This window comes from Podarcis gaigeae (genome assembly GCF_964106915.1).
Source record: "Podarcis gaigeae genome assembly, chromosome: 15".
Lineage (NCBI taxonomy): Eukaryota > Metazoa > Chordata > Lepidosauria > Squamata > Lacertidae > Podarcis > Podarcis gaigeae.
The window spans coordinates 6,089,514-6,115,095 of NC_139692.1; the positions used below are offsets into that span (position 1 = coordinate 6,089,514).

Below are 25,582 nucleotides of genomic sequence, written 5' to 3' on the forward strand. Positions count from 1 at the left end.
AGTGTAGACCAGGGGTCAGCAACCTTTTTCAGCTGTGGGCTGGTCCACCGTCCCTCAGACCATGTGGTGGACCTGACTATATTTTGGAAGAGAAAAAAAATGAACGAATTCCTATGCCCCACAAATAACCCAGAGATGTATTTTAAATAAAGGCACACATTCTGCTCATGTAAAAACACCAGGCAGGCCCCCACAACTAACCCAGAGATGCATTTTAAATAAAGGCACACATTCTGCTCGTGTAAAAACACCAGGCAGGCCCCACAACTAACCCAGAGATGCATTTTAAATAAAAGGGCACATTCTACTCATGTAAAAACACACTGATTCCCGGACCGTCCATGGGCCAGATTGAAAAGGCGATTGGGCCACATCCGGCCCATGGGCCTTAGGTTGCCTACCCCGGTGTAGACAGTACCACCCTAAATGGATCTAAATGGTTTGGCTCAGTGTAAGGCAGTTTTGCATGTTCCTAAGGAATATTGCTTCCTATCCCTGCTTTACTCTGCACCCTATATTCTTTCCTTCCAACTCTATAGGATACCTACTTAACACTGCGGGATGTACCATGAAGGGCTGTAGTCAAAGGGGGGAATTGCTGCAAATTGAGCAGAGAAATCTTATGCCGCTGTGATGCCATTTGCCATTGCACACACAAGGCTCACTCTACCTTTACTGAACAAAACATCCTTAAAGGGTGAATATCTTTTATTCGACTTCCAATTCTTCAGGTACTCATAGTGAACTTTTGAACCACATGTTCTTCAAGAGGCTTAAGTGTTCTGTACAAAACCCAAAACCTATTCATTAAAAGAAAGTTATTAATGAATTATGAAAGCTGCGAAAGTTATTTGGTTTTCTGGAACTGGCAGCTCTACACAATTCAAGAACAGGGAAGGCAAACATGACCCCTGCCTTTTCTAACTTGTTTTCAGCACAGACAAAGCCCTTGTCTCATACACTTAAAGGCCAATTTGATCTCCTCTCCAACCATCTGCTATCATCCATTTTCACTCTTATTCTAAAATAGGAAGCTGTTCTTGCAAGCTTTGCCATCTCTCCCCATGAGAGAGTGGCCAAAAGGAATCTCAATGTGGAATATATATTGCACAGCTGTCTGTAAATGTGTGTGCTACTATCTGCTGCTTCTACATCTACTGAGAAGAGAAGAGCCAGTACGTTGATGAGTGAGAAGAAGAAGAAGAAGAAGAAGAAGAAGAAGAAGAAGAAGAAGAAGAAGAAGAAGAAGAAGAAGAAGAATAGTAGTTTGGATTTGATATCCCACTTTATCACTACCCTAAGGAGTCTCAAAGCCGCTAACATTCTCCTTTCCCTTCCTCCCCCACAACAAACACTCTGTGAGGTGTGTGAGGCTGAGAGACTTCAAAGAAGTGTGACTAGCCCAAGGTCACCCAGCAGCTGCATGAGGAGGAGCGGAGATGTGAACCCAGTTCCCCAGATTACAAGACTACCACTCTTAACCACTACACCACACTGGCTCTCACTGAGAGACTGAGCAATGTTCTACTGGGTCTGCTTACCATCTAGAATATGTATTGATACCATTCAAAGTGAGTGCATTGCTTCTGTTAACCTGAAGGAGGAGTAGGCAAAGGTTGTATGTGCCAGTGATGCCCTCACACATCTCAGCCTTGAATGTGGATGAGCAAAAAAAACAAATAAAGACACATAACACATGCCAAGAGCTCTAAACTCGAGATGTTGAAGAGTTTTGTTTAACAATGCAATATAAAATGTGTATTTTGAATGGATTTATCATATTCATTTATACTTATACATTTAAATATGGATTTTGTGCTCAGTCCTTTCCTTCCTCAGCTTTGATAAAGGAGGGACCTATGAATTGCATTTCCTAATTGGACACCCTGCCTTTTGTACAGATACTTGATATCCCATGGAAATGTATGGAAATAATCTAGCTGAATTCAAATTGGAATTGCAAAGACTTGGATTTAGTCAACCTATGGCATGGCAGATTCACTCTTATATCAATGTGCTTTTCTTGTCTCAGCCCATAAGAAGAGTGAATGAATTATTTGGACAGTGAATTACTTGTAAATAAGTCTCCTGGGAAATGGAATAGGAATCTGTTTCTAACTTTTATGCCTAGTCTTCTTCCACAACAGTTGTATGGAATGAAGTGCTGAATGGAGCAAACTCTACCTCTCTGCTTAAAACCTATAGGGATAAATGCATATGAATAAGAGCATAAATGTAGATTTGTTGACAGGGGTGGATGTATCAGTCTCATTCTGATCCCTGTCGATTTTGCACATGTTCATTTATAAGTTCGTCCCATCTTTCTGTATAACACTATTAAATCACTAAGGACTTATTTAAGTAGATATTTTTATCTCCAGAAACGCATTTTAAAATGTGTTTTATTGCAAAAAAATGCATCTTTCACATATTCTGATATATTTCATTAAGCTGTATTGCTACTGCATAGCAAAACTTGGAGAAATGCAAAATCTAGAGGATAATTACTAGAAGTCTGTAAAGGTAAAGGTAAAGGTACCCTTGACCGTTAGGTCCAGTCGCAGATGACTCTGGGGTTGCGGCGCTAATTCTATGGAATTTGCAGGCTTGGTAGCTTGGAAATCTATCAGATCTCATGAGGCTATTGCCCTGGTTTTCCTACAAAGGCAGCTTATTTTGAAAATGTCATTTGAAAAAATCTAGCTTCAAAAGTACAGCATTTATTTAAAATAACCCATGTTTTGCTTCAGACTCCTTCTAGTAAAGGAACTGACCAAATCAGTCATCAGTCATGCAAGCTGTGAAGGATTTTCTCCCCACCCCATGAATCACTAGAACTGCATCTCTGAATTCCAAGTATCTGAAGATGTAGCTTACACTATTTATGAACTTGGATCCATCTTCCTTGCAAGTTTATAAAAAGCACTGAACACTTCATTCACAGTACAGATTTGCTGAAAATTGTAGTAATTATGATTTCTGGAACACAGCCTGGGTAAAGGCAAAACAGACAAAATCAGCATTTGCAGTTGCCAGACCCTGAAATTATCTGGAAGACTGCACAAGCACTTCTCGTTATGTTAAAGATGTTGAATTTACTGTGAACCTTTTATTAGGCAATATCAATAGGTTGGCTTCTTTCTTCTTTGCTTTTTTGGTTAGGTGGGAAAGTTTTTCCTTCCCTCTGATCTACCTGTGCAATATACAAAGCTGCATGCAAACATCAGGCTCAAACAGCTGTTGGGATAACAAGCTGTGAAACAATTTCTGACCACCTGAGAGGCCTGTTTTAATGCTAGAAAACTACTAGGTGCTAAAGAGAAGGCTATAGTTAGCTATGCCAAAAGCACAAACCTCATTTGCACAAAGATGATCGCTTTTTAAACCTTTACTAGGGCTTGGTGCAGAAGGGAGTCAGTGGTACACACAGCACAGCACTGGTCTCTAGCTTTCTCATTAGCAATGAGCAAGAAACCAGCTGGGGAATGCACAGACCTCCCTCGAGTTATAGGACATTGGTCTTCAACCAGTGGACTGGGACCCACAAGTGAGTCACAAGGCTGAACCAGGTGAGTTGCAGCAAATGAGTTGCTGCCATATTGGATTTCAGCTTAGGCTGACCCATTCAAAGGAGCACTACTTGTGAGTCTGGTCAGGATGTGTTCTGATAAGATACTCAATTTATCAATTTCCACAAGAGCTGCAATGTGGCAGGAGAAAGACAGGCATACTTATAACATACTTATTTTGGAGCAACCACATCCTCATGCCTTTCTCCTGCCACACTGCACCACTGGCTTTCATTCAACAGGTGGAGACTTCCATTGCATGAAGTTCAATTGTAGAATATGAATTTCTGCCCCCCCCCCCCAAAGCTGCTAAAGGCAGAGGAGCCTGCCCTGCTCCCCAGAATAATCCCACTTTCACTCTTTCTGAGGAGGACATATTCCTGAGATCTGTTGTTAAAAGTCAACCCCCTCCCCAGGCCTGCTCAAGGTTACTTCTTGTAGATTACTTACTACAACTGCAAAACTTAATTGGTAGCAAAACATAATGATCAAGATATATTTGAAATAAGGAGGCTGAGATAATGGGACACATATTTGATTTTCAAAGACATATTGATTCTTTTGCGTGGACAGGCGGAGTCCCCAGATCCTGAGTGGTCCCCCCCGTCATGTGGAATAACGACTCTAGACAACGTGCTATGGGATTAAATTGGCCACAACTTTATTAAATTTCAAATGTGGGTAGACCTTGGCTCAGGCATTGGGCGTTCTCCCTCCCTAGTCCCCAGCCGGGGACCTAGGGAGCATCAGGGTTATCCAGTGTGGGGGGGGGATGGGCCGGCTCTGGAGAACATATGTTCAAGCAGAGATAGCCGCCCCCGTTACGCCGCCGCAGGGGAGAGCAATGACGACCTTTCGGCGTACGGCCAAAGCCTCCCTTCAAAAAGCCCTTTAACGGGGAACCCTGGTATCGCCGCCGCAAAGAGGAAGATGGACTAAAGGATTCCGCCCAAGGCCTGATACCGCCAAAATTGTGACGTTTTGCTACGGGAAAGGCGAAACCTGCCAATGCAGGGAAATTCCTTTCCGGCCCTTTAACAGCGACCTTATCGTAGCAGCGCCCGCATACCTGTGGAGACAAGTTAACCTGCAAAACCTATGAAGAAAAGTTAACCTGCAAAAGAAGACATTAACTGAGGGTGGGTAGGGTGGGAGAAGCTCTGGAGCCAAGTGAGGATTACCAATTAAGATCCACCCTCTATTGTGTGGGCAGGTAATCCCTCCCCCTACCTGGCCTGGTTTCCCTGGCAACGCTTCCCCCAGGTGGGATTGGACAACTCACTGGGGTAGGCGGGGACCTCCAGGTATCCCACCTGAGGGAAGGCAAAGCCTATGCTGATGGGGCCACTCCAGATCCAGGGCTGCACGCGTCCCCGCAAAGGGCGCCCCCTGTTTTAAGTGGGGAGCGGTCATTGTGTGGACAGGCGGAGTCCCCAGATCCCGAGTGCTCCCCCCCGTCATGTGGAATAACGACTCTAGACAACGTGCTATGGGATTAAATTGGCCACAACTTTATTAAATTTCAAATGTGGGTAGACCTTGGCTCAGGCATTGGGCGTTCTCCCTCCCTAGTCCCCAGCCGGGGACCTAGGGAGCATCAGGGTTATCCAGTGTGTGGGGGGGGGATGGGCCGGCTCTGGAGAACATATGTTCAAGCAGAGATAGCCGCCCCCGTTACGCCGCCGCAGGGGAGAGCAATGACGACCTTTCGGCGTACGGCCAAAGCCTCCCTTCAAAAAGCCCTTTAACGGGGAACCCTGGTATCGCCGCTGCAAAGAGGAAGATGGACTAAAGGATTCCGCCCAAGGCCTGATACCGCCACCCGAGACCGCAAAGATTGTGGTCTCGCCGCCAAGACTACCTACATCTGAAAATCCCCTTTGCCGTCCTCCAACCAGTCAATCAGGCCATGCCTGATGTCGCTCAGCCAACGCTCGTTACCACGGTCCGATAGGTGCACGCCATCGGGCCAAAATAGCTCCTTCAGACCAGAAAATCATGATGTTGGGGTGAGCGGCATGTACGCTTTCCAGGTCTGCGATCACTGTTTTGATCAGAATTATGCTTTTTTTTTTTTTTTTGCACGACCAAGTCATTTTCGCCAAGGTGGAGCACAGCCGCGTTTGGCGGATGGTGGAACGCAAGTTCGTGACGCAACCATGGGAGCAGGGCATCCCATTGCATTCCACGTTGGCCGAACCAGGAAATGGAGATCTTTGGCTGCAGACCCAGATGTTCTCCGCCTGGACCAGTAGTGGCATGGATGGCCGCCCAATGCACTATGCTGTGGCCGAAGATCCACACATGTTTGGGGGTTGAGCCTGAAAGAAAGGATTATATGGTATCTGTCAGTGTCTGCTGGTTGTTTCGAATATAGCCTTTGAAGGCAGCTGAACGCCACCACCCCATTGTTTTTATGTGTTCTGCCGGGAGGCCGCTCGCAGCTGCCGAGGTTGCTGCACCGATACGAATGGAATGCCCGGAAAATTGTGCCGGGTCGCCTCCACAAGCATGGATGGCCTTACGCAATATTGAGACAAATTGGCAACGGGTCATGGGGCGGCCTGATGCATGAATGAGGAGGGGGCCTGGTCCCGGAGGACGTACCTTCAGGAATTTGCGTGTCAGGGCATGGTCCAGTGTGTGGGGAGGAGGCTAGACTTAGCGTGGAACCCCTACCTAGTTGATCGGTTTTTGGAGGCTTGGATTTTGACTTGTATCATGCGCCTGTCAAGGTTGATATCAGCCACAGACAAGCCCCTGCGATGAGGTGACAAATGTGCCCCCTATGCACTCCCCGATACGGAGCGCACCAAAGAAGGATAGGGAGAAGGCTGCCCTGAAGAGCCTGACCTCATAGTTGGACCAGCAAATACTGGGGAGCGCATCCCAGATCAGCCGGAGGATCTCTAAGGTTACTGGCCTCCTCTTATCTGGAATGGGCGGGTGGGAGCGACGCCACCCTGCAATAAGCTTCCTTACGTGGAAAGTGTTACAGGGGTCTGGGAGCCAAAACAGTTGCTTAAGTAGGAGATAGCGGCCTTGTGCAGGCTGATGGTTTTAAGGGCCATGCCCCTACGCTTTAGGTGAACCAAATATTTTAGAACATCAGACTCCTTAGCTGTACGCCTGCAACGTAAGCCAAACTTATCTCTGAACCCCTCGAATTGGGACCATGCTCTGGTGTAGGACCGCAGCGTTGATGGTGCAAGGGCGCTCAGAACTCCTGCTGTCACTTCTCCCGTCCAATTTCCCAGAGGTCCTCCGGAAAGGCTTCTGGGAGTTGATTGGCCTCGGGTGCTAGGTCGCGAAAGCGCTCCATCTGAAAGCGAGACAGAGCATCTGCGATGTCGTTATTGAGGCCCGGGATGAACCGCGCAGAAAAGGAGATGTTACCTTTCAGACATTCCAGCACGAAGAGACGGAGCACGCGATTACCCTGTTGGATTTTGCGGATTGCTTCGCAATGATTCTTACCACCGCCTGGTTGTCCGACCAGAAGCACACCCTGGTGTCCTTGAGGAGGTGCCCCCAAACACGGAGAGCCACTAGGATTGGGAAAAACTCAAGGAAAGTTAAGTCACGTGTAATGCCCTCCTCATGCCAAGATGTCGGCCAAGGCTGCACGCACCAGTGACCCCTGAAGTAAGCGCCGAAGCCAAAGTGACCAGAGGCATCAGAGTGCACCTGTAGCTGTTCCTTAGGCAGCAGGCAAGATTGGCCAGGGGCAGGTGAGAGGTTTGGCTGACAGAATCCAGTTCAATACCCAGATATGAGATGACGGTGGTTGGACCTTCGGTCTTGTCCGCTGCCAACGGGATGCCCAATTCAGCTGCCAGCTGAATGAAGCATGCCAGCGCCCTAGTGCACGTGTCTGAGCCCGCTGGCTGGACGTAATGGGAAATGCGGTGGGACCCTGACCTGCGTTTCATGGCCCATTCCACGAATGCGCTGAAGGTTTCAAATGCAGCGCATGCGATGGAACAGCCCATGGGCATAGCTTTGTCAAAGTACCATTGGTCCTGGAATTTGAAACCTAGCAACCAGAAGTCCCTGGGGTGGACTGGTAACAGACGGAAGGCTGATTCGATGTCACATTTTGCCATGAGCGCGCCCTGGCCACACTCCCTAACCAGCCTGATTGCCTGATCAAGAGATGCATATTTGACTGAGCATTGTTCTTGGGGAATGGCATCATTTACTGACCCACCCCTTGGGTAAGAAAGGTTATGTATTAATCGAAATTTGCCTGGGGCCTTCTTAGGTACAATACCTAGTGGAGACACTATGAAGTTTGAAAATGGAGGTTCTGTGAAGGGACCTGCCACTCGCCCCAGCAAGCGTTCTTTGGTAATCTTCTTCTCGGCAATGTGTGGCATATCTCGGACAGACTTTTGGTTGGCGGGATTGGTGCATGAGGGGGTGCCTACCACTGGGATGCGGAAGCCTTCCTTAAAGCCCTATGTATTTTGCTGCCTCTTTATTGGGGTACTGATGTAACAAAGGCAGCATTGCTGATAGAGATATGGGTGAGGGGGCTAGGGAAAGGAGAGCACTATTTGCAGGCATTGTTTTTGCTTTGCTGAGCGCCAGAGGAGCCTGTAGAGGCTCCGGCCTCTCTTTTGTCATGAGATGTGCCTGTGCCTGATCCACGGGAGCCTCGAAAAAGCTTCTTCCCCCGAATACATTTGATGGTGGGGTGAGATCCACTACAGCGCTCGCATTCATGAGCAAATCGACATTTTTCTCTGAAGCAGGAGCCGTTGTTATACTCCCAGCAAGATCTCTTGGGGGCCTTGGATTGAAATTTGGACTGCTTCACATTGTCGGGCCCTTTCTTGAAGAGCGGTGACACCAACTCAGACCACACGTCATCGTCCTTGATATCCCATCTAACTGTGTCGTCCACTGCCACCCGTTCCCTGAATGCCTGGTCATAGGCGAGTGCCGCCTCCCCCCCAGACATGGCTTCAGCCTTTAGGATGATGAGTAGGTAGTTGATCAGGTGCCAACCCCTGTCCGGGTAACTAGCGACTATAATACCCATGTAAGTGGCGTATGCAGTGAGCCAATTACGAAAGGTACACTCAACACTCACTTTTTTATCTTTTTTCCTCTGCTCGGCGGATTTAAATTTTAGGGCTGTCGAAGCGGCAGGGGATAGCAGATCAAACAAATCCACGAACTCCCCATTAAGGATGCGTTCCCGCAACTTCTCGCGGAGGCGAATGCCTGGGGGCTGGTCGGTTCTTTTGTGGTTGGATTTCCTAATTCTACCTCTGGAGTCAATGCCCTCCTCCCCGCACGGCGCAATAGCACCATGTTCACGCCTGTTCCTCCAGTTGCGGCGCCGCCAGACCCAGTGCGGCAGCCCTGGGGCGTCGGGGCCTGTAACCCAATAGCCTTTGATGCTCCCCCCCCCTGTTCACTATCAGTGGAGCTGGACCTACCTGAGGAACTAGATGATCCAGATGAGTCCCTCTTGGACTTGTGGCCCCTCCTCCTGGATTTGTGGTGCTTCCTCCCGCGATGACGCGATCTGCGCGACTCAGGGCTCTTGTCACTCTTGTACCTGTCAGAGGAGCTGGAACGGGGGGACCTACCTCTGCGCCTGGTGGATGCGGATGATGAGCATGATCCCCCTTCCTGAGCACGGCGGTCAGCGGAGCTGCTACTGCGCCCTCGCCTACGGCTGTGAGGTGACACAGAGCGCCCTCTGCACGAATCCCGCCGCTCAAGACGGCGCCTCAGCCGGGCAATGGTCCTATCCCTAATGTCACCACGCGCCGAGTGCGAGAGACTGCTACTAAGGGAGGAGCGGGTAGAGGAGGAGCTCTCTGTACGTCTCGGCTTGGCAGCCGACCCCTTGCTGGCGTGGCTTGCCAAGGCTAGTGGGCTTATGGACCCAGAAGACCCTCTAGGTGCTGCTGCCCTCTTGGGCGCGGTCTTCTTGGGCTTGGCCTGCTCCTCCCTGGTCGGACGCGCCTTCCGCTGTTCAGTCGCCCTTCTCTGGGCAGGCTTGGTGGGCGCGCCCCTTACAGTGCCCCTTCTGGTGCGGGGAGGAGAAGCAGCCTGATGCTTTGGCGGCATGGTGTGGGGCTGATAGAGTGGGGTATGCTAGGGAATTTGGAAAACAAGGGGGGGCAATGATTGGTAGGAAATGTCGCCTATCAACTTGCAAACACACACTAGTGATAAAGGTAATGGTAATGGTACAGATAATGGGAGGGGAGGAGATAAGGCAAGAACTGAGTCACAGCAGGAATCGCTACTGAAGGCTGCAAAATAAAACAAGCAATAGTTTAGAAAATCACTGCACAGATTTCAGTTGAGGTCCATTGGCGGTCTCCCCTCGACGATAACGAGCGCGATGCCTGCTGTCCACTGCACCTGCTGGCAAGTCATGGTGGTGATATGTAAAACAAATACATATCTAATACACTAATGAGGCTATAGGTGTGCCTGAGGACCACCGAGGCATGACCGCTGCCATGCGGCCAGATCCAGGATGGCCGCCGCCATGTGGCCACCGGCGCAATGGCTGCCGCCATGCGGTCACCATTGAAATGGCTGCAGACATGGGGCCACCCCCAAGCAGGCCCTGCACGCCCCCAACAGAGACCAGTCCTACAGTGGGTTGGCAGGTCCTCGTGATGTGGCTCCACCCCCCCGCCACACAGTTTAAGGGGGGTGGGGCAAGAAGGGGCCGCGTGTTGATGCTAGAACCTGTTTTATCATCCAACATTTAAAATACGAACACAGTGCAAGCCATGTTATTAGCCTATAAAATAATACCACATTTGAAATCTTAAAAGAATATACACACTGTCTTGAGACATCGTCATCTGATATTGAAGCACATGCATGCATTACACTTGTAACTTAAAATATTGTCTTATCTCATGTTTTGTCCTTGGCTGTTTACATAGATACTAATTACAAAGTGAGTTGATGGCATAGCTAACATTTTTCTGGCCTAGAACTTCAAGAGGCGTAGTAACGTCTCTAGCTAGGCCACACCTCTGAGTCAGCTCTGCAGGAGGTGGCCCCTGTCATAGCTCTTTCTCCTGAAGGGGCCATGTAATAGATATTTAATTGGTATTGCATACATCACATTGATTATATTGTCTCACCTGCACTCTGCAAGACAGAGTCCACTGCAGGTACCATCTTACTAAGAGGTCCATTCCATATGATGTATGAATGAGATCACTAGTGTGGTAGCACTCACCCTTTGGGGCTCTTTCCCATTGCATATCAGACGTGAGCTGTCTCTATTGTCTTTTCAGCCAATATAATATATTGAAATATAATAAAAATGCAGCCATACAACAAACAGATAAGCCTTTTAAGGAGACATTTTTATCCTAGTCTGTTGCTGCATTAGAAATGAAATTGTTTGTATATACATTTTTATTGCTGATGTTTTTGTTTTTAAATTGCTGCAAGATGTTTTATGGGAGGCGAGGCTCAAATGAAATAAATAAATAAGCCTCAGGCTCTCAGAGTAAAAAAAAAAGGGGGGGGTGAAGGTCTCATGATTTGCTCCCCCAAATCACCCACATCATTTGCAGACAGTAAACTGGGGAGGACTTTGGTGGGGGGTTTTGTGGGGGGTAGATATTGCTTTAAGTTTCAGGGGCACGCTTATCATTAGAAAGACAGGATACGGCCTAATATTGGGTTGGAACTTTGGTCCATCTACTTCAGCATTGTCTACACAGATTGTCAGTGGCTTCCAAGGGTTTCAGGCAGCCCTTCCTGAAGATGTCAAGGATTTAATCTGGGGCATTCTCTGTGCAAAGGAAATGCTCTACCACTGATTTTTTTGCTGCACCAGCTGGTTTTACACAGAGAGAAGCACACAGCTGGTGGTCATAGCAAAGTCCTCTTGGTTAGAAGCCACCACATCATCTCCCTCCCATCACCACCAAATGCCCTCTATTGATGCTATGACATCACCTAGCACCATTCTAGGGCAGGGTGGTCCAACACATGGCCTGAGGGTTGCATGTCCCTCAAGGCCTTTTGTGTGTGTTTTTTTTTAAATATTTATTAAGAATTTTTATAAGAAAAAAGCGTAAATAACAAACAACATTGCTTATGTCATACACAAAATTTCATAACTCGTTTGGACTTCCTCACATCTCCCGCTCCCACTTACATTGTTAAAAAAAAAATTTTTTCAAGCAAATTATCATCTTGTTTACAATCTTATATCCACTCATTTAAATATAATCTGATAGTTCTCCCAAAGGATTTGTCTTTTCCTTTATCTCGCTTATCGTCTAGTTTCAATCTAGTTTAGTGGTGGCCAATTATTTATGATCAAGCATCCTTCTTAACATTCAATCAAATTACAATATTTTTGTAAATAAGTTTTAAATTTCTTCCAGTCTTCTTCCATCCTTTCTTCTCCCAGGTCTCGGATTCTGCCGGTCATCTCTGCCATTTGCATATAGTCTATCAGCTCCCCTCAAGGCCTTTTGGGTGGCCCTCAGCAACATTTGACCATCCCCCACTGCAGCCCTCACTCTGCATTCCCAAAGTCGGGAAAGCGAGGAGCTGGGCTTTGGGAAGGAGGTCCTTGGGTCCCCACCACCTCATCCTCCTCTTCTCCCTCCTGGTAAGCAACAGGAACTCACCTGCTGGCAAGCTAGTATAGCTGCTCCAACCCACCTGGTGCCATCACACTCCCCTGCTTGAGCCATAATTTGGGAGGAGTGGGATGAAGGTCCTAGTTAACAAGAAGAATGCTTTAAGGGTAGAACTGGGGTCAATCTATTCACACACCCCCCCCTTCAAAGGAAATAATCTACTTCCAGCCAGCCAGCCAGCCATACAGTTCCTGGGTTGGGGGGCAGGATGGGATTCATCAGTTGTAAAGCAGCAAGGACATAGCCTGTGTCTGATGTTTATTATGCACAGAATATTCTAGGGTCCTTTGCATAAAAAATAAATAAATAGCTAATCATATGTCCGAAGACAGGAGTGCCTGGCGTGCTCTGGTCCATGGGGTCACAAAGAGTCAGAGATGACTAAATGACTAAACATCAACAATCATATGTCCAGAATTATATGCAGTGACAAGTAGCCTTTTTTTTTCCTGTTTGTGTCCTGAAGATCTCATTTGGTAATGTTATGTAAAGTGCTAACAAAAACAGAAGGCTATAAAGCAGACTTCCTTCTTCCTGCTCAGTATTGCCAACAATTGCCAGTTTAAGTAATTCCAAGAGACAAAATCTCCAGTGGAGAGAAACAGCTGTAGAACTCTGACGAGCCTCCAGAGGGTCTCAATATGTGTCAACGGCTGCCGATTTCAGACTTGACAGATCAACCAAACAGGACCATATCTGACACCTGTTGCCTTGCCTGATTGCACTTTGCACCAGTTGTCTTTATGGGCCTTTGCATACCATTACCCATGATCCTTTGAAATATTACCTATAAAACTGTCTTTAATGGGTAGTTGTGCATGAACCGTTAACAACTTGCTTCTTCTGTTCTGGGCATAATGCAAGAGTTCCAAATTAAAGCCAGAAAAGGAAATAAAGCTGCTGTTTTGTAATGATGATTCACCTGGCAAATTATCCCGCTATCTGTAGCAGAGAAAAGGAAGACAAAAATATTTCTCACTTGGAAATGGGAAAGGTATGCACAGGTATGTTCCTAGACCTTTGTTGTTGTTGTTTTATTTAAAAGAAGTTCAAGAGTTGTTAAACAGCATTACTCCTGAGTCCAGAGGCAAGCTTTCTTCTGTGGAAGGCCAGAAAGAAACTTGAGACAAATTTCTGCAAGGAGAAGTGGCTCAATGGGCAGAGGAATTTTGATTTTTTAAACCCCCACTCCTCATAAAACCTTAGAAGAAGCACATTTTGAATTTTAGTTGTATGGCGTATGGGGAGAGATTTTTAAGCCTTTTGGAATACTAAGCTTGACATGATCACAATAAAGAGGATCTAAGGTTATGAAGGGATGCAGGTGGCGCTGTGGGTTAAAGCCTCAGCGCCTAGGACTTGCCGATCGAAAGGTCGGCGGTTCGAATCCCTGCGGCGGGATGCGCTCCCGCTGCTCGGTCCCAGCGCCTGCCAACCTAGCAGTTCGAAAGCACCTCCGGGTGCAAGTAGATAAATAGGGACCGCTTACCAGCGGGAAGGTAAACGGCGTTTCCGTGTGCGGCTCTGGCTCGCCAGAGCAGCAATGTCACGCTGGCCACGTGACCCGGAAGTGTCTCCGGACAGCGCTGGCCCCTGGCCTCTTAAGTGAGATGGGCGCACAACCCCAGAGTCTGTCAAGACTGGCCCGTACGGGCAGGGGTACCTTTACCTTTACCTTTTAAGGTTATGTAAGTTATGTTCTTCTTGAGCCCCACATTGATCAAAAAGATTCCTTCATTGCAGAGGGTTGGACTAAATGACCCTCAGGGGGTCCTTCCAGCTCTACAATAATATGATAATTTTTAAATACAAAATACTTTTGTGTTTTTTTAATTGCCAGCTATTGGTTATTTCTGGAATTGTCTTTTTAGAAGTTGGGGTTGGATCCAGTACTAGTCATACTCAGTAGAACCACTGAAATGAATAGAGATAGCTAACCTAGGTTCATTCATTTCATTGGGTCTACTCTGAGTAAATTTGCATACAACCCATAGAACTATTATGAACCATAGAATTGTAGAATTGGAAGGGACCCTGAGGGTCATCTAGTCCAACCCCCTGCAGTGCAGGAATCTTTTTGCCCAAGGTGTGGCTTGAGCCCGTTCCTGAGTGGGGTCATCCAGAGTTCTGGAGTATGTTTTCAGCAATATGCTTCTAAGTAATACATACCTTAATTTAATTATTGTGCATCTTTAGATTTTTTAAATTAAAAAATCCAAATAATAATCGAGTCATCCTGAGTGCATCATGCTGAGACCGAAAAGTTGGATACAAGAGTTTTTTAAGATAGCAAACAAAAAAAACTGCAAAACATTTACATAATATGGTCCTCCTTTATTACATATGCATCAAAGGAAGAACATGCATCCCCCCCCCCCAAATAATCTTTATTAGTTTTCTGGTTACATACTCCACATACACATAATGTGTTGCATTTTACATTTAGACTTGCTCCTAAGCGCTGACTTCCCTCCTTCCTTCTTCTGGTTTTTCATATCACATATAATTTTATCGCATTATTTTCATCCATTTTGTATATTGTTATTCATTTTCCATATTTGTCCATAGAATATCCATAAACAAATAAATCCTCCTGTTTATACAATTCTTGTTGTCTGTCTGTATTCATTTACAACTACTGAAAGAAGATACATTTAAACAACCTAAGACACATGGGAGCATGTGGAATGATATTTTTTAAGCAGCAACTGTAGAAATATTTTTTTATTGTATTATATTACTAATGTAATTACCTGGACGTAGCTGGGGCTGTTTTTTTAGGGGGGGGTAGGGAAAAACTGTATTTGATTGCTTGTATTTGATTATATGATGTTCTTATATTCAACTAATAAAATATTCTCCCCAAAAAGATAGCAAACAAAGGGAATCAGAACTGAGAGGACATTGTCATGTCTGAAGTACAGCTCTCACAGGTTAGAATGGGGGGCAGATTTGCCACACCCCAACTCCTCTCCCACACAGCCCTGCTTTACTGTCACACAGCCCTGCTTTACTGAGGGATGTCATGAGGGGTGCCCTCTAACTTGGCATTTGCACTGGGGGGAATGCTGAGCCAGTGTGGTCACAGTGTGCATGACAAATTCATATATCCAAGGTGCTCGGGGTAAGGAGGAAGAATTGTTGTGTCCTGAGTCTTCCTTAAGGGTGTGATGGCAATGGAGTGGATCAGAAGGAATCTGCTTCTCCCTAAGAAGAGCATCCTAGGTTCAAAGTCTGGCATCTTTCGTTATAAAGGGTGTCAGATCTCAGGACTAGTAAGGAACCTCTACCACTCTCAGTTGGAGAACCCTGAACTAGATGAACTTGTGTCCTGACGTCGTGTACAGCAGCTTCCCATAACCTTTGGGCTGCCTGTGCTAGCTGACAGCCACTCTGAAAATGGCATCTGCTACCAAGAGCACCATGCCTTTTGACACAAATACCCAGCAGCACAGCAAAACTATTTTCAGCAACCAACAGCTTGCTTCTAAGACCAACATATTGTTCAAAACGCTGTGTGACTTAAAGCCCCATAAGACCTTCCTCCCTTCACTGGTACTTGGCTTTATATTTAGACAATAATGAATTATTGGAGACACATGCCAGAGGCATGCTCAGGCAGTCAGGCACAAAAAAGAGAAGACTGGGAGAGGAAACAACAACAACCCCCCTACAAGAAGTGTAAGGACAGGGCAGAAATGTTCTGATGAGATTAGAAAGACTTTTTTCTTCTTCAGGGTGTCTTTTCTCAACTCATACTGAAAACAGTATTATAGTATTAAAAGTTTGTGTGTGTGTGTGTGTGTGTGTGTGTGTGTGTGTTTAAAAGCCAGAACAATAATAACATGTAGATAAGGAAAGAGTAAGAAAAGACGATAAACAATCTGCTCTGCTTAGAAATTAGCCTCATGCACTCAATGTTTGGGAAGTAATATAGAAATATTTGGCCAGTCAAGAGCTGTAAAACCATCAGTGTTGAGAATGCCCTCCACTGACACTTTGGCATGGAGGAGATACCGAGACCGGGTAACACCAAGTGGACAACCACTGTTTGGCAATAGCCATCCATGTTAACATTATAGAAGGATGAGGCAAGGTGAATGCAATTTATAGCCAGGAACCAATGTCTGTTGGGTACCTGGATAGAGGGGGCCAAGTGCACAGAAACCTCACACTTTTGTGTGACTGGAACATGATCTACTGTCACATATACTACTCCATCCACTGTGACATCCCCCTTCGTGGAAGCAATACCCATTAAATGTCATCTTCAGTCTGAAAAGGGTTAGCCAGCCCTGATAAAATGCATTCCTGTTCCTCGTCCATTATTTCTGCAGGGACAAGAGTAGCATAAAGGGATCAATGCAGGTTTTGAACAGGGGAGGGAAGGCAGAAGGAAGGACTGTATTTTATATGGTTTTCTTATAGTTCCTTTCTTTTCATATCTCATAATAACTGGAGACTTAGATACTCCTGAAGAAAAACTATCAGTGGGTGGCATCTTCTATAAATGCTTCTAAATATCTAGGAGTGTCAGCAGATTAAAATAAAAAATAAAACTAGACTGCTACACATGCCTACAATCTCAGGTGCTTCTTGACATTTGCAGCTTGGGGCAAATTAAGGCACACCGACATCCAACCATTAGCGGTTGTCAAAAGTGCACTGCATACTCAGAACCAGCATGAGGTAGTGGAAGAACATACACAGGTTCATCAGTCAGTTCACCGTTTGCTTCAGGAAAAGCTACTTTCTCTCCCTGCGTCTATTTTTCATTGGTAAACTAAAGTAATAACATGTGCAGACTTTGGAATGAAATATTACTGTCTGTGTGTGCCATATTATGAGATACTACTCTGGAAGCACTAAACATGAGAATGGATGAGGCAAAATTTTGAAGGCATTAAGGAAGCCAGCTCCCACATCACCAAAATCCTTGAGACTATGAGTGATATTCAACTAAATAATAATAATAATAATAATTAATAATAATAATTTATTATTTGTACCCTGCCCATCTGGCTGGGTTTCCCCAGCCACTCTGGGCGGCTTCCAACAAAGATGAAAGATACACTAAAATGTCACATATTAAAAACTTTATTCAAATCTACTCTGAATAAATTTTATTCAGAGTAGATTTGTTGAAGTTAATGGACCTAATTTCAAGGGATCTACTCTGAGTAAAAGTTAGTTGATTACCAGACAATTGCACTATTGGGCATTATTGCACCTGAATGCCTCAACTCCAAGTAAGCTTACAACTTAGTTTTCATGCTAAAAGAGCATAAATATGTGTAACAATGGAGCCTTTTTGCAATCACAGTTTTTGTCATGAGGAAGCTGTCGGGGTTGGGGTGGGGTGGGGGTTTGACATTTCACTTACTCCAGTCTTTCCGGTGTTCCAAGCTATTTTTTGCATCCTCAAGATTTCCTCGTATATGCACTCTAAAATGGTAAAGTTTGTCCTCGTAGAAGAACCAATGTAGAGATCATTCTGAAATTTGGCAGACTTCACTCCCTCAGAAGGGGTGGCCATACCTGGAAATGGCATCCACTTCTGGCAGAAAATCAAAATTTGTCCCTTGTTAAATAAAAAATAAATGTGCAAAACAAAAACAACACACACCTCAAACTTTGGGTGCATCTTCTTGCATTTGGGTTGAGGTTAATCCACTTGGGAGGGATGCAAATTTCATCCATTTCTGGGGTAAGGGAAGCATTGTTATAGACATTTTTTGATTCACAATTATAGTAAATGGGGGTGGGGGTGGGCACAGAGCTTCCCTTTTAACAGATCTAATTCAGTCCCAAATAATGATTCAAATGGGAAAACATAGAGTGACTCCAAGGCAGACTGGGATGCAAGGCAGACCCTTAGCTACAGGTATAAGGGTATAAGTCAAATCATGTGGCCAATGCACACAGCTATCATTAGGATGTATGGGGTACAAGCAGCAAAGGATTGCTGCAAGTTGGGGTGGGTTGGCCCAGAGGGATCTTTGACTGCCAACAGGAAGGAGAGGCAAGACAGGTCATGAAAAAGGCTGAATCCTACCTGACTGCTGTCTGCGTCTTCCTGGCAGAAAGTAGGTCCAACACCACGGCTCTCCTTTCTACCTGATGTCCCATCCCACAACATAAATGCTCACCCTGTGTGGTGTGAGTGGTGCTTCTCAAGTGGTTTTCCTCCAGGAAAGCAGCTTGTGAAACAGCACTATGCAGGACTGGATCCTCACTTAGAAGCTTTTAAGCAGGAGGCTCTGATTCTACATGGTGCCATGCATCCCCACATTTTAAGGGTTTGTAAATCTTTTAAAAATCCTTAGCCCCAACTCCCATATTGTTTGAGAGATGAATCCAGAGGGCAAAAGGCAAACTGGCCTGATTGCAGCTCAAGGCCATGGAGCGGATTGGGGTGGCAGCATCTGTGCATAACATATAGCCCCAAATAATTAGTTTCTACTACAACTCATGCCTGAGATTAATTTGGAAAGTCAGTACCACCCCACACTTTCCAATGGCAAAATTCTCAGGGATAATAGAGGGTTAGATCTGAATGTGGTACAGCAATCATAAAATGTTAGCATTAAGCAAATATAAAAACAGAGATATCCAATGTAATTTGTTTATTTGGGCAATCTGGTTGCATAGTTTACATCTGTCAATGAGAGTTTCATCAAGACTAACCTTGCATGCCTATACAGAAGTATAGCTCCATAGTGTTCAATGGGACTTCCTCTCAGAGAAGGATGCAATCCTAACCCGTCTTGCCTAAGAGTAAGCCCCACTGAATTAAATAGTACTTACTTCAGAGTAGGCATGGGTACAGGTGCACTTTGTGTATAGGATTGTAACCTATGGGTATTAATGCCAAGCTGACCTTGATGGAAGTAGACTGATCAATACATCACTAGTTCCCAGGTGGTTTCATCTGGTTATGATCCAGGTTTGACAAACTTACACCACCTTTACACAATACAATTAAAGTACTATGATACATCTTTAAACAGTCATGGCTTCCCTAAAAGAATCGTGGGAGCTGTTGTTAAAAGACCCCCTATTCTGCTCCCAGAGCTACAATTTCAGGTTGGTTTAAGAATCAATACCTCTTCATAAGGAACTCTTGGAATCATAGCTCTGTGAAGGGAGGGGAGGGTTTCCTAACAACTCTCTGCACCCTTAAGAAACTACAGCTCCCACAGTTCTTTGGAGGAAGCCATGCCTGTTTAAAGTGGTGTTATAGTGATTTAGAGGTATGGTGTGAATGTGCCCTTACACTTGCCTAGGTAGAGAAACTTGTTTAACCATTAGCTCAGGAGTGGGAACCTGTAGCCCTCAAGAAGAAGTGGGATGTCCACTCCCATCAGCTTGAGCCAGCACAACCCTAGATAGGATGAGAATTGTAATCTAGCAACACCTGAAGGGTCACAGGTTTCCCACCCAAGTTTTAGACAATGCTGGGGAAAAACCCCAAGTTAAATAGAGTGTGAAGATAATTCATGGCAAACAGTGTTCAGCTCTATGGGACAAGGGTATTCATAATAAGCTTTCCATCTTGCTTGGCTTCCATCCAGCACCTGAGGAATGGTACACCCTAATCTCCTAAACAATTAGTTTGAAGTGCATTTAGTCATCTCTTCTTTTTAAGCAATCCCATTTCTTTGCAGAGTGAAAATTAGAGTAGAGAAGGGGCATGGAGAAATAAATTTCAAATCTCAGAGCTATTCACTTGGTGAAGCAAATGGTGCTTCACACTCAGAGGATCTGGAAAGTTAATTTCTAGCTGAATTATGTGCTGTCACTGTATAATATTCCTTATTGTATATTACTGACAATGGGTTATGCTTTCAAGGAATAGGAACCATTGTCATAAATATAAAAAATATAATGGAGGAAATTTTGAATTGTCTTTGTCCAGCAGCAAATTTCCCTTGGATGTAGAGAATGTATGTGGGTCTTAGATTGTTTCACATGCAGCATAGCAGTCAGCAGGATGATAAATAACGGAGAAAGCACACCTCTTTTAAACATGGAAAAGCTGCATTCTCCCCAAAATGCTGATAAACGTATTTCTCCCTAAGCTGAAAGGATAATGTTTTCTCAGCCTGTGAGGTATCTCTTCAAACAAATAGTAAATCAGTCAAAATTAATACAAGAGGATGTCTCTAATGCAGCAATGACAGCAATGGTGGCTAGCAGAGATGAATTGTGAAAATAATGATCCCTATTGTCTCCTGCAGTGAGGAGGTGAATGGTCTTCCTGGTCTCTGAAGGAGGGAAGGGAGGCAGGAAGGGAGGCAGGCAGACAGAGGCCAAGCATTTAAGTCAACAGTCAAGCTAAGGATGGGGAATAAATTCAATTCAGTTTGCTTTTAAAAGCAAACCTACCTAATTTGCACTTTTTGAAGCAATACGAAAACTGAAATACAGCCATCCTTTGAAATTCACACTTCTCTGAATTTTGCAAACCATTTTTTCCCTGTCAAATAAAGTGTACAAAAATGCATATACTAGGTGTGCATAACAATGCATATATTAGTGGAAATTGCTTTTTCAAAAAAAAAAATCTATTAGGTAATATTGCATGCAAAAACAAATATATTTGGAGAAATTCACACCAAAATGTTGATACAGTTTCAGAAAAACTTTTTTTAATCAAGCTGATGTGGGCATGTGGATAGCTAAACTGAAGATCTGAAAATAAGAAACAGAGAGATTTTCCCAAGCCATGGCTAAGAGCAACTTGGAAACTCAGTGTCCCCACCTTTCGAAAAACAAAACACACATGAATAAGTGAGTGAGATCTGGGTCAAGCACAATTATCACACAGAATTATTGGTGCTTCAAGCACACCTGATTTTTATTTTTCTATTATCTAAAACTGTGGTGCAATTACAGCACAATACTCCCATGATTTTCTGGGTTAACAGGGTTGCAAATGGATTTATCTGGAAGCAATTTACATGGAAATGAGCACTAAATTTTCACTACATTCTGCTAGATTTCCATAAGTAGTGTTTAAATTGTGTGAAAAATCACATAAAATGCAAAAATTAACAGATATAGAAATATTGGGAAATTGAATACAGTGTTGTCTGAATTCAGCTAAAATTTGCAAACACATCACTGACTTGTGGACCAAGTCTACCAGTGGGGCAACAAGCACACAAGCACATCCTGTCAACTGCAGTGCGCATCATGGATGATATATAAGAAGGCTTTCTAAGTCCATTTCTCAGAAAGCCCATGCATCATGGCCAAAGGTCAGGGATGATGGGAGTTGCAGTCCAGCAACATCTGAAGGGCCACACTGATCCCACTCCCATGATGTGTTTCACCTCAGCTGTATGCCAAGGCGGGACCAGTAGGAGAGCCACCACCTCAGGCCATTTAAGATGCACTGTACTTGGACTTTGCAGGAATATTCTGCCACAGTATTGCCCAAATCTTGGGTGAATTGGTAGTGGGTGGTGGCAGCTACAAGTAATGGAGAAGCACTGCAGGGTGGCCTTGCCTCTGTGGCATCTCGGCACTTTTGTTACAGGGAAATCTCAGTCATAATAAATAACAAGATGAAAGATGAAAAAATCTTTTTTAATAATTCCAGTGGCACCTTTAAGATCAACTAAATATAAGCTTTCACTGTATGAGCTGTCGTGTGTAATATACTAAGGGAAATCTTAGGTTTAAGAAAGAGATTGTTACCCATAGAGTAAAGGCTCTTCAGATAAGCATTATTTGCAATCAGATTTATGGTGCAAGTGTCACTCCGATGCTCCTGCAGACTTCTGATAGCTCTACAGAAACTTCTAGAAACAGTTGTGACATTTATGTGTATTACTAGCATTACTTATATTTGTTTGGTGATTGTCATTTTGCTGATTTTCTCATTAAAAAATAATCAGAGTGCTAGGGAGTCCATCAGACTGCAGCAACACTCCTAATGTGGAGTAGATGTTAGTCTGAGCCTCAAGGGAACCAAATACATGATTGGAAAAATGGTAAGCAATTACTTTATTTGGATAAATGAACCTAACTAAGCATTTAATCAAACAGGGTAACAGCCAACAATAATTTGGGAGATAAAATAACTCATTTCCATCAATGCATTGATGGAATACTGCCATTTATTTGGAATCCCAAGCTAGGGATTCTAGAAGAGTTGTCATAGTTAGAGTTCACTCTTAACACCTTAGTGGGTGATTGGTCCCATCTGAAAACACAATGGAATTAAATAACAGTGGTTGGATTCAGATGTGATGGAAAACTGTGGTTCACCACTACGAGCATGAGCCACAGGTTGTTTGGTTCTAAACAACAGCTGCAGCAATTTGACAGTTATGACAATCAGAGAGATTCAAAGCGAAGGAGGGCAAGGTTTAGCATTCTGGTAAGGAAATGCATCCAGCACCCTGGACAGTTCCATGCAGGGCTTAGACAGGGTGAGCTCCCGTTGCTCCTTCCCTGCTCCAGCCAACCTAGCAGTTCGAAAGCACGTCAAAGTGCAAGTAGATAAATAGGTACCGCTCCGGCGGGAAGGTAAACGGTGTTTCCGTGCGCTGCTCTGGTTTGCCAGAAGCGACTTAGTCATGCTTGCCACATGACCTGGAAGCCGTACGCCAGCTCCCTCGGCCAATAAAGCGAGATGAGCACCACAACCCCAGAGTCGGTCATGACTCGACCTAATGGTTAGGGGTCCCTTTACCTTTACCTAAGGAAATGCATCCAGCACCCTGGAGAGTTCCATGCAGGGCTTAGGCCAAGAGCAGACCTCAAACGTTATTTCAGCACCAATAAACATCAAGCAAAGGTAAAGGGACCTCTGACCATTAGGCCCAGTTGCGGACGACTCTGGGTTTGGGGCACTCATCTCGCATTACTGGCCGAGGGAGCCGGTGAACAGTTTCCGTGTCATGTGGCCAACATGACTAAGCTGTTTCTGGTGAACCAGAGCAGTGCACGGAAATGCCGTTTATTTCCTGCTGGACAAGCTTTAAATAGGAGCTGCACTTTTGTATGAGTTGCCAGTTCTGCCTTCAGTGAGAGAAGCCTCATTTTTAATGCCTCATCATTTTTAAAATATGCCTCCTTGTTTAAAGTGGCTTAATTTACTCTTAACAGTCACCAGCTCCATCAGACAGGATGGGTTCTACTAGTATTTCTGAGCTGGAGACCGCAGAGGTAGAATCCTGATGAGGTGAATACATGTTGAGTACGTTGTTCCTAAATCTGGGAGCTACGGAATTAACCTGTTTTAGATTAACCTGTCTTAGACTGCACTCCCTCTGAAGGGATAGGTACATAGTATTGAGGTGATTGTGAATCTATCTCTATCACTGAAGCGCTAGGCAACCATAATCACAAGGAGCACCAATTATCATCTTTGAATGGCCTTCCAGCAATGACTAACAGGGATAGCCTAGCAACTGAGAGCCATGTGCTGATAGCAACAAGATGGGTTTATTGCAATACACATTATGTGGGGATACCCTTATATTTGGCTTGGAAGCTGCAGCTGGCACAGAATGAAGTGGCTAGGTTGCTATGTGAGGTTTCCTACCATGGACACATGAGACCAATGTTAAAGGCACTGCATCAGCTGCCAATTAGCTGCCAAGTCAAGTATAATGTGTTGGTTTTTCATGAATGTCTACTTCACACTGTTTTTGTTTGGTTTTATTTTAAATGTATCTGCTCTTTTGTGTTTTTGTTTTTGCTGTTCTTATTGTACGCTCCTCCTGCTGCTGCTCCTGATATAATATGCAATGCACTTCAAACCAAAGGAAACAAAACCTATGGAAAAAGGAAGTTCATAGCAGTATATAGCACTCATTTTAAAGGGGTCCCATAGTGCAGATTGGGGTTAAAGGTGGGTATGAAAATGCTAAAGAGCATTGTATTTAAGGTCAAATCATGCCAAGACTTGACTCTCACTGCCAAGGAAAATCTAAGACAATAGTTCCCACATGACATCCCATGTCTGTTACAAATGTAAGAGGGGGAATAAAGGTAGCTTCACTGTTGATTCAATTGGAAGTGTGCAGTTTTGTTTTAGCCTTTAGTCACACAAAGATTTTTGTTTCTACTTTAGAGACCCCACAGAGATTTAGTTCTACAAAAGCCACAGCCTTTGGGTAATGATTGGATGAAATATTCCTACAAAGAAGATTCCACCCCCCTGCAGCTTTTATACTTTACTGACACGGATGACTCCAGAGCCACCCACTCAGCACCACAGGAAGGGGTGCCTGCTTTGTTTCTCCTGGATCAAAGAATACTTTGGCACACTTTTACCAGTCTGAGTATTTGATGACCAAAAAATAAAATAAAAATGTGTCTATGTGTCGGGGCAGGGGAGATAATTGCACAGATGCAAACAAAGACGGGGATGGCGGCAAATGAATTTTACAAGTAAAAGAGCTGTTTGTGTTGTTGACTGCAAATATGATGCTGCAGGTGCAATAAGGCATCCTTTTGTGAAGACAGAAAAGAATTAACCAGAGGCAAAGGGAAGAGATAAAGCTGATCTTTAAAGGATGAATATGTGGAAAGTGCCTTTGAGGTTTTCTGGTACACTAGATTATTCTAACAATAAAATGAAATGAAATAGGGCAACCTGCTTAGAATAACAAGCCCGCATCATCCCCAATGTAAGCCACTGTAAGACATTGCTGCATCTCTTGTGTTGATGATTTGGTCTGGTCTTGCAGGTGTTTCATTCATTACTGCACTGGTGTGGTGTAGTGATTAGAGCGATGTTGTTGTATCCAGCTAAGTTCTACTTGGAGTAGATCCATTGAAATTAATGTACCTAAATTAGTCATGTCCATTAATTTCAATGTGTCCGCTCTGTGTAGAACTAGCACTGAATGCAAGCATTGGACCCAGGCTTGAAAGACGTACAAAGCAATCCTTGCTTCAGCCTCAAAGATTTCTGGGTGATTTTGTGATGGCCATTAGAATACAAGCAGAGCCTGCTGGCTCAGGCTAATGTCCCATTATCCAAGCATCCTGCTCTCATAGTAGCCAAATGGATGCCAGTGGTAAACTTACAAGCAGGATTTAAGAACAAGAACACTCTTCCCTCATGTGCTTTCCAGCAGCTGGTATTCAGAAACATTACTGACTCTAACTGTGGAAGCAAAGCATACCCATCATTGCTAGTAGACTTTATGGCTGGCTAGTAGCTAGAAGTGACTATCTGTTAGCCTAGCCCACTGGGTTGTTTTGAGTCTTAATAAAAGACATGAAAAATATGTCCTCCAGATGGAATAAAAATGTAATTAAAATGTATTACACAAAATGTAGAACTAGCCCCTTCTTGGCTAGTTGACTTTAACACTAACAGAATTAACT

General features: G+C 44.5%; 1 protein-coding gene and 1 long non-coding RNA gene across 3 annotated transcripts; one reads left to right on the forward strand and one right to left on the reverse strand.

The window, feature by feature from the left end:
• Positions 1-5,027: 5,027 nt before the first annotated feature.
• On the reverse strand, positions 5,028-9,990 carry LOC310832479 (uncharacterized protein). 2 transcript variants are annotated; one of them, XM_083714247.1, is made up of 2 exons: positions 9,020-9,990; positions 5,028-5,890 (listed from the first exon to the last, which is right to left on the reverse strand). In XM_083714247.1, exons 1-2 carry the CDS (start codon positions 9,657-9,659, stop codon positions 5,553-5,555), a joined length of 978 nt encoding a protein of 325 aa, XP_083570373.1. In that variant the 5' UTR covers positions 9,660-9,990; the 3' UTR covers positions 5,028-5,552. The 2 variants fall into 2 exon arrangements, with proteins under 2 accessions (XP_083570373.1, XP_083570372.1); XM_083714246.1 differs by lacking the exon at positions 5,028-5,890 and adding an exon at positions 6,357-6,891.
• A 12,411-nt stretch (positions 9,991-22,401) lies between these two features.
• Positions 22,402-24,568, forward strand: LOC310833019. The gene is made up of 2 exons (XR_014558516.1): positions 22,402-22,616; positions 24,318-24,568. It is a non-coding gene; the product is annotated as an uncharacterized lncRNA (long non-coding RNA).
• The last annotated feature ends 1,014 nt before the right edge of the window (positions 24,569-25,582 follow it).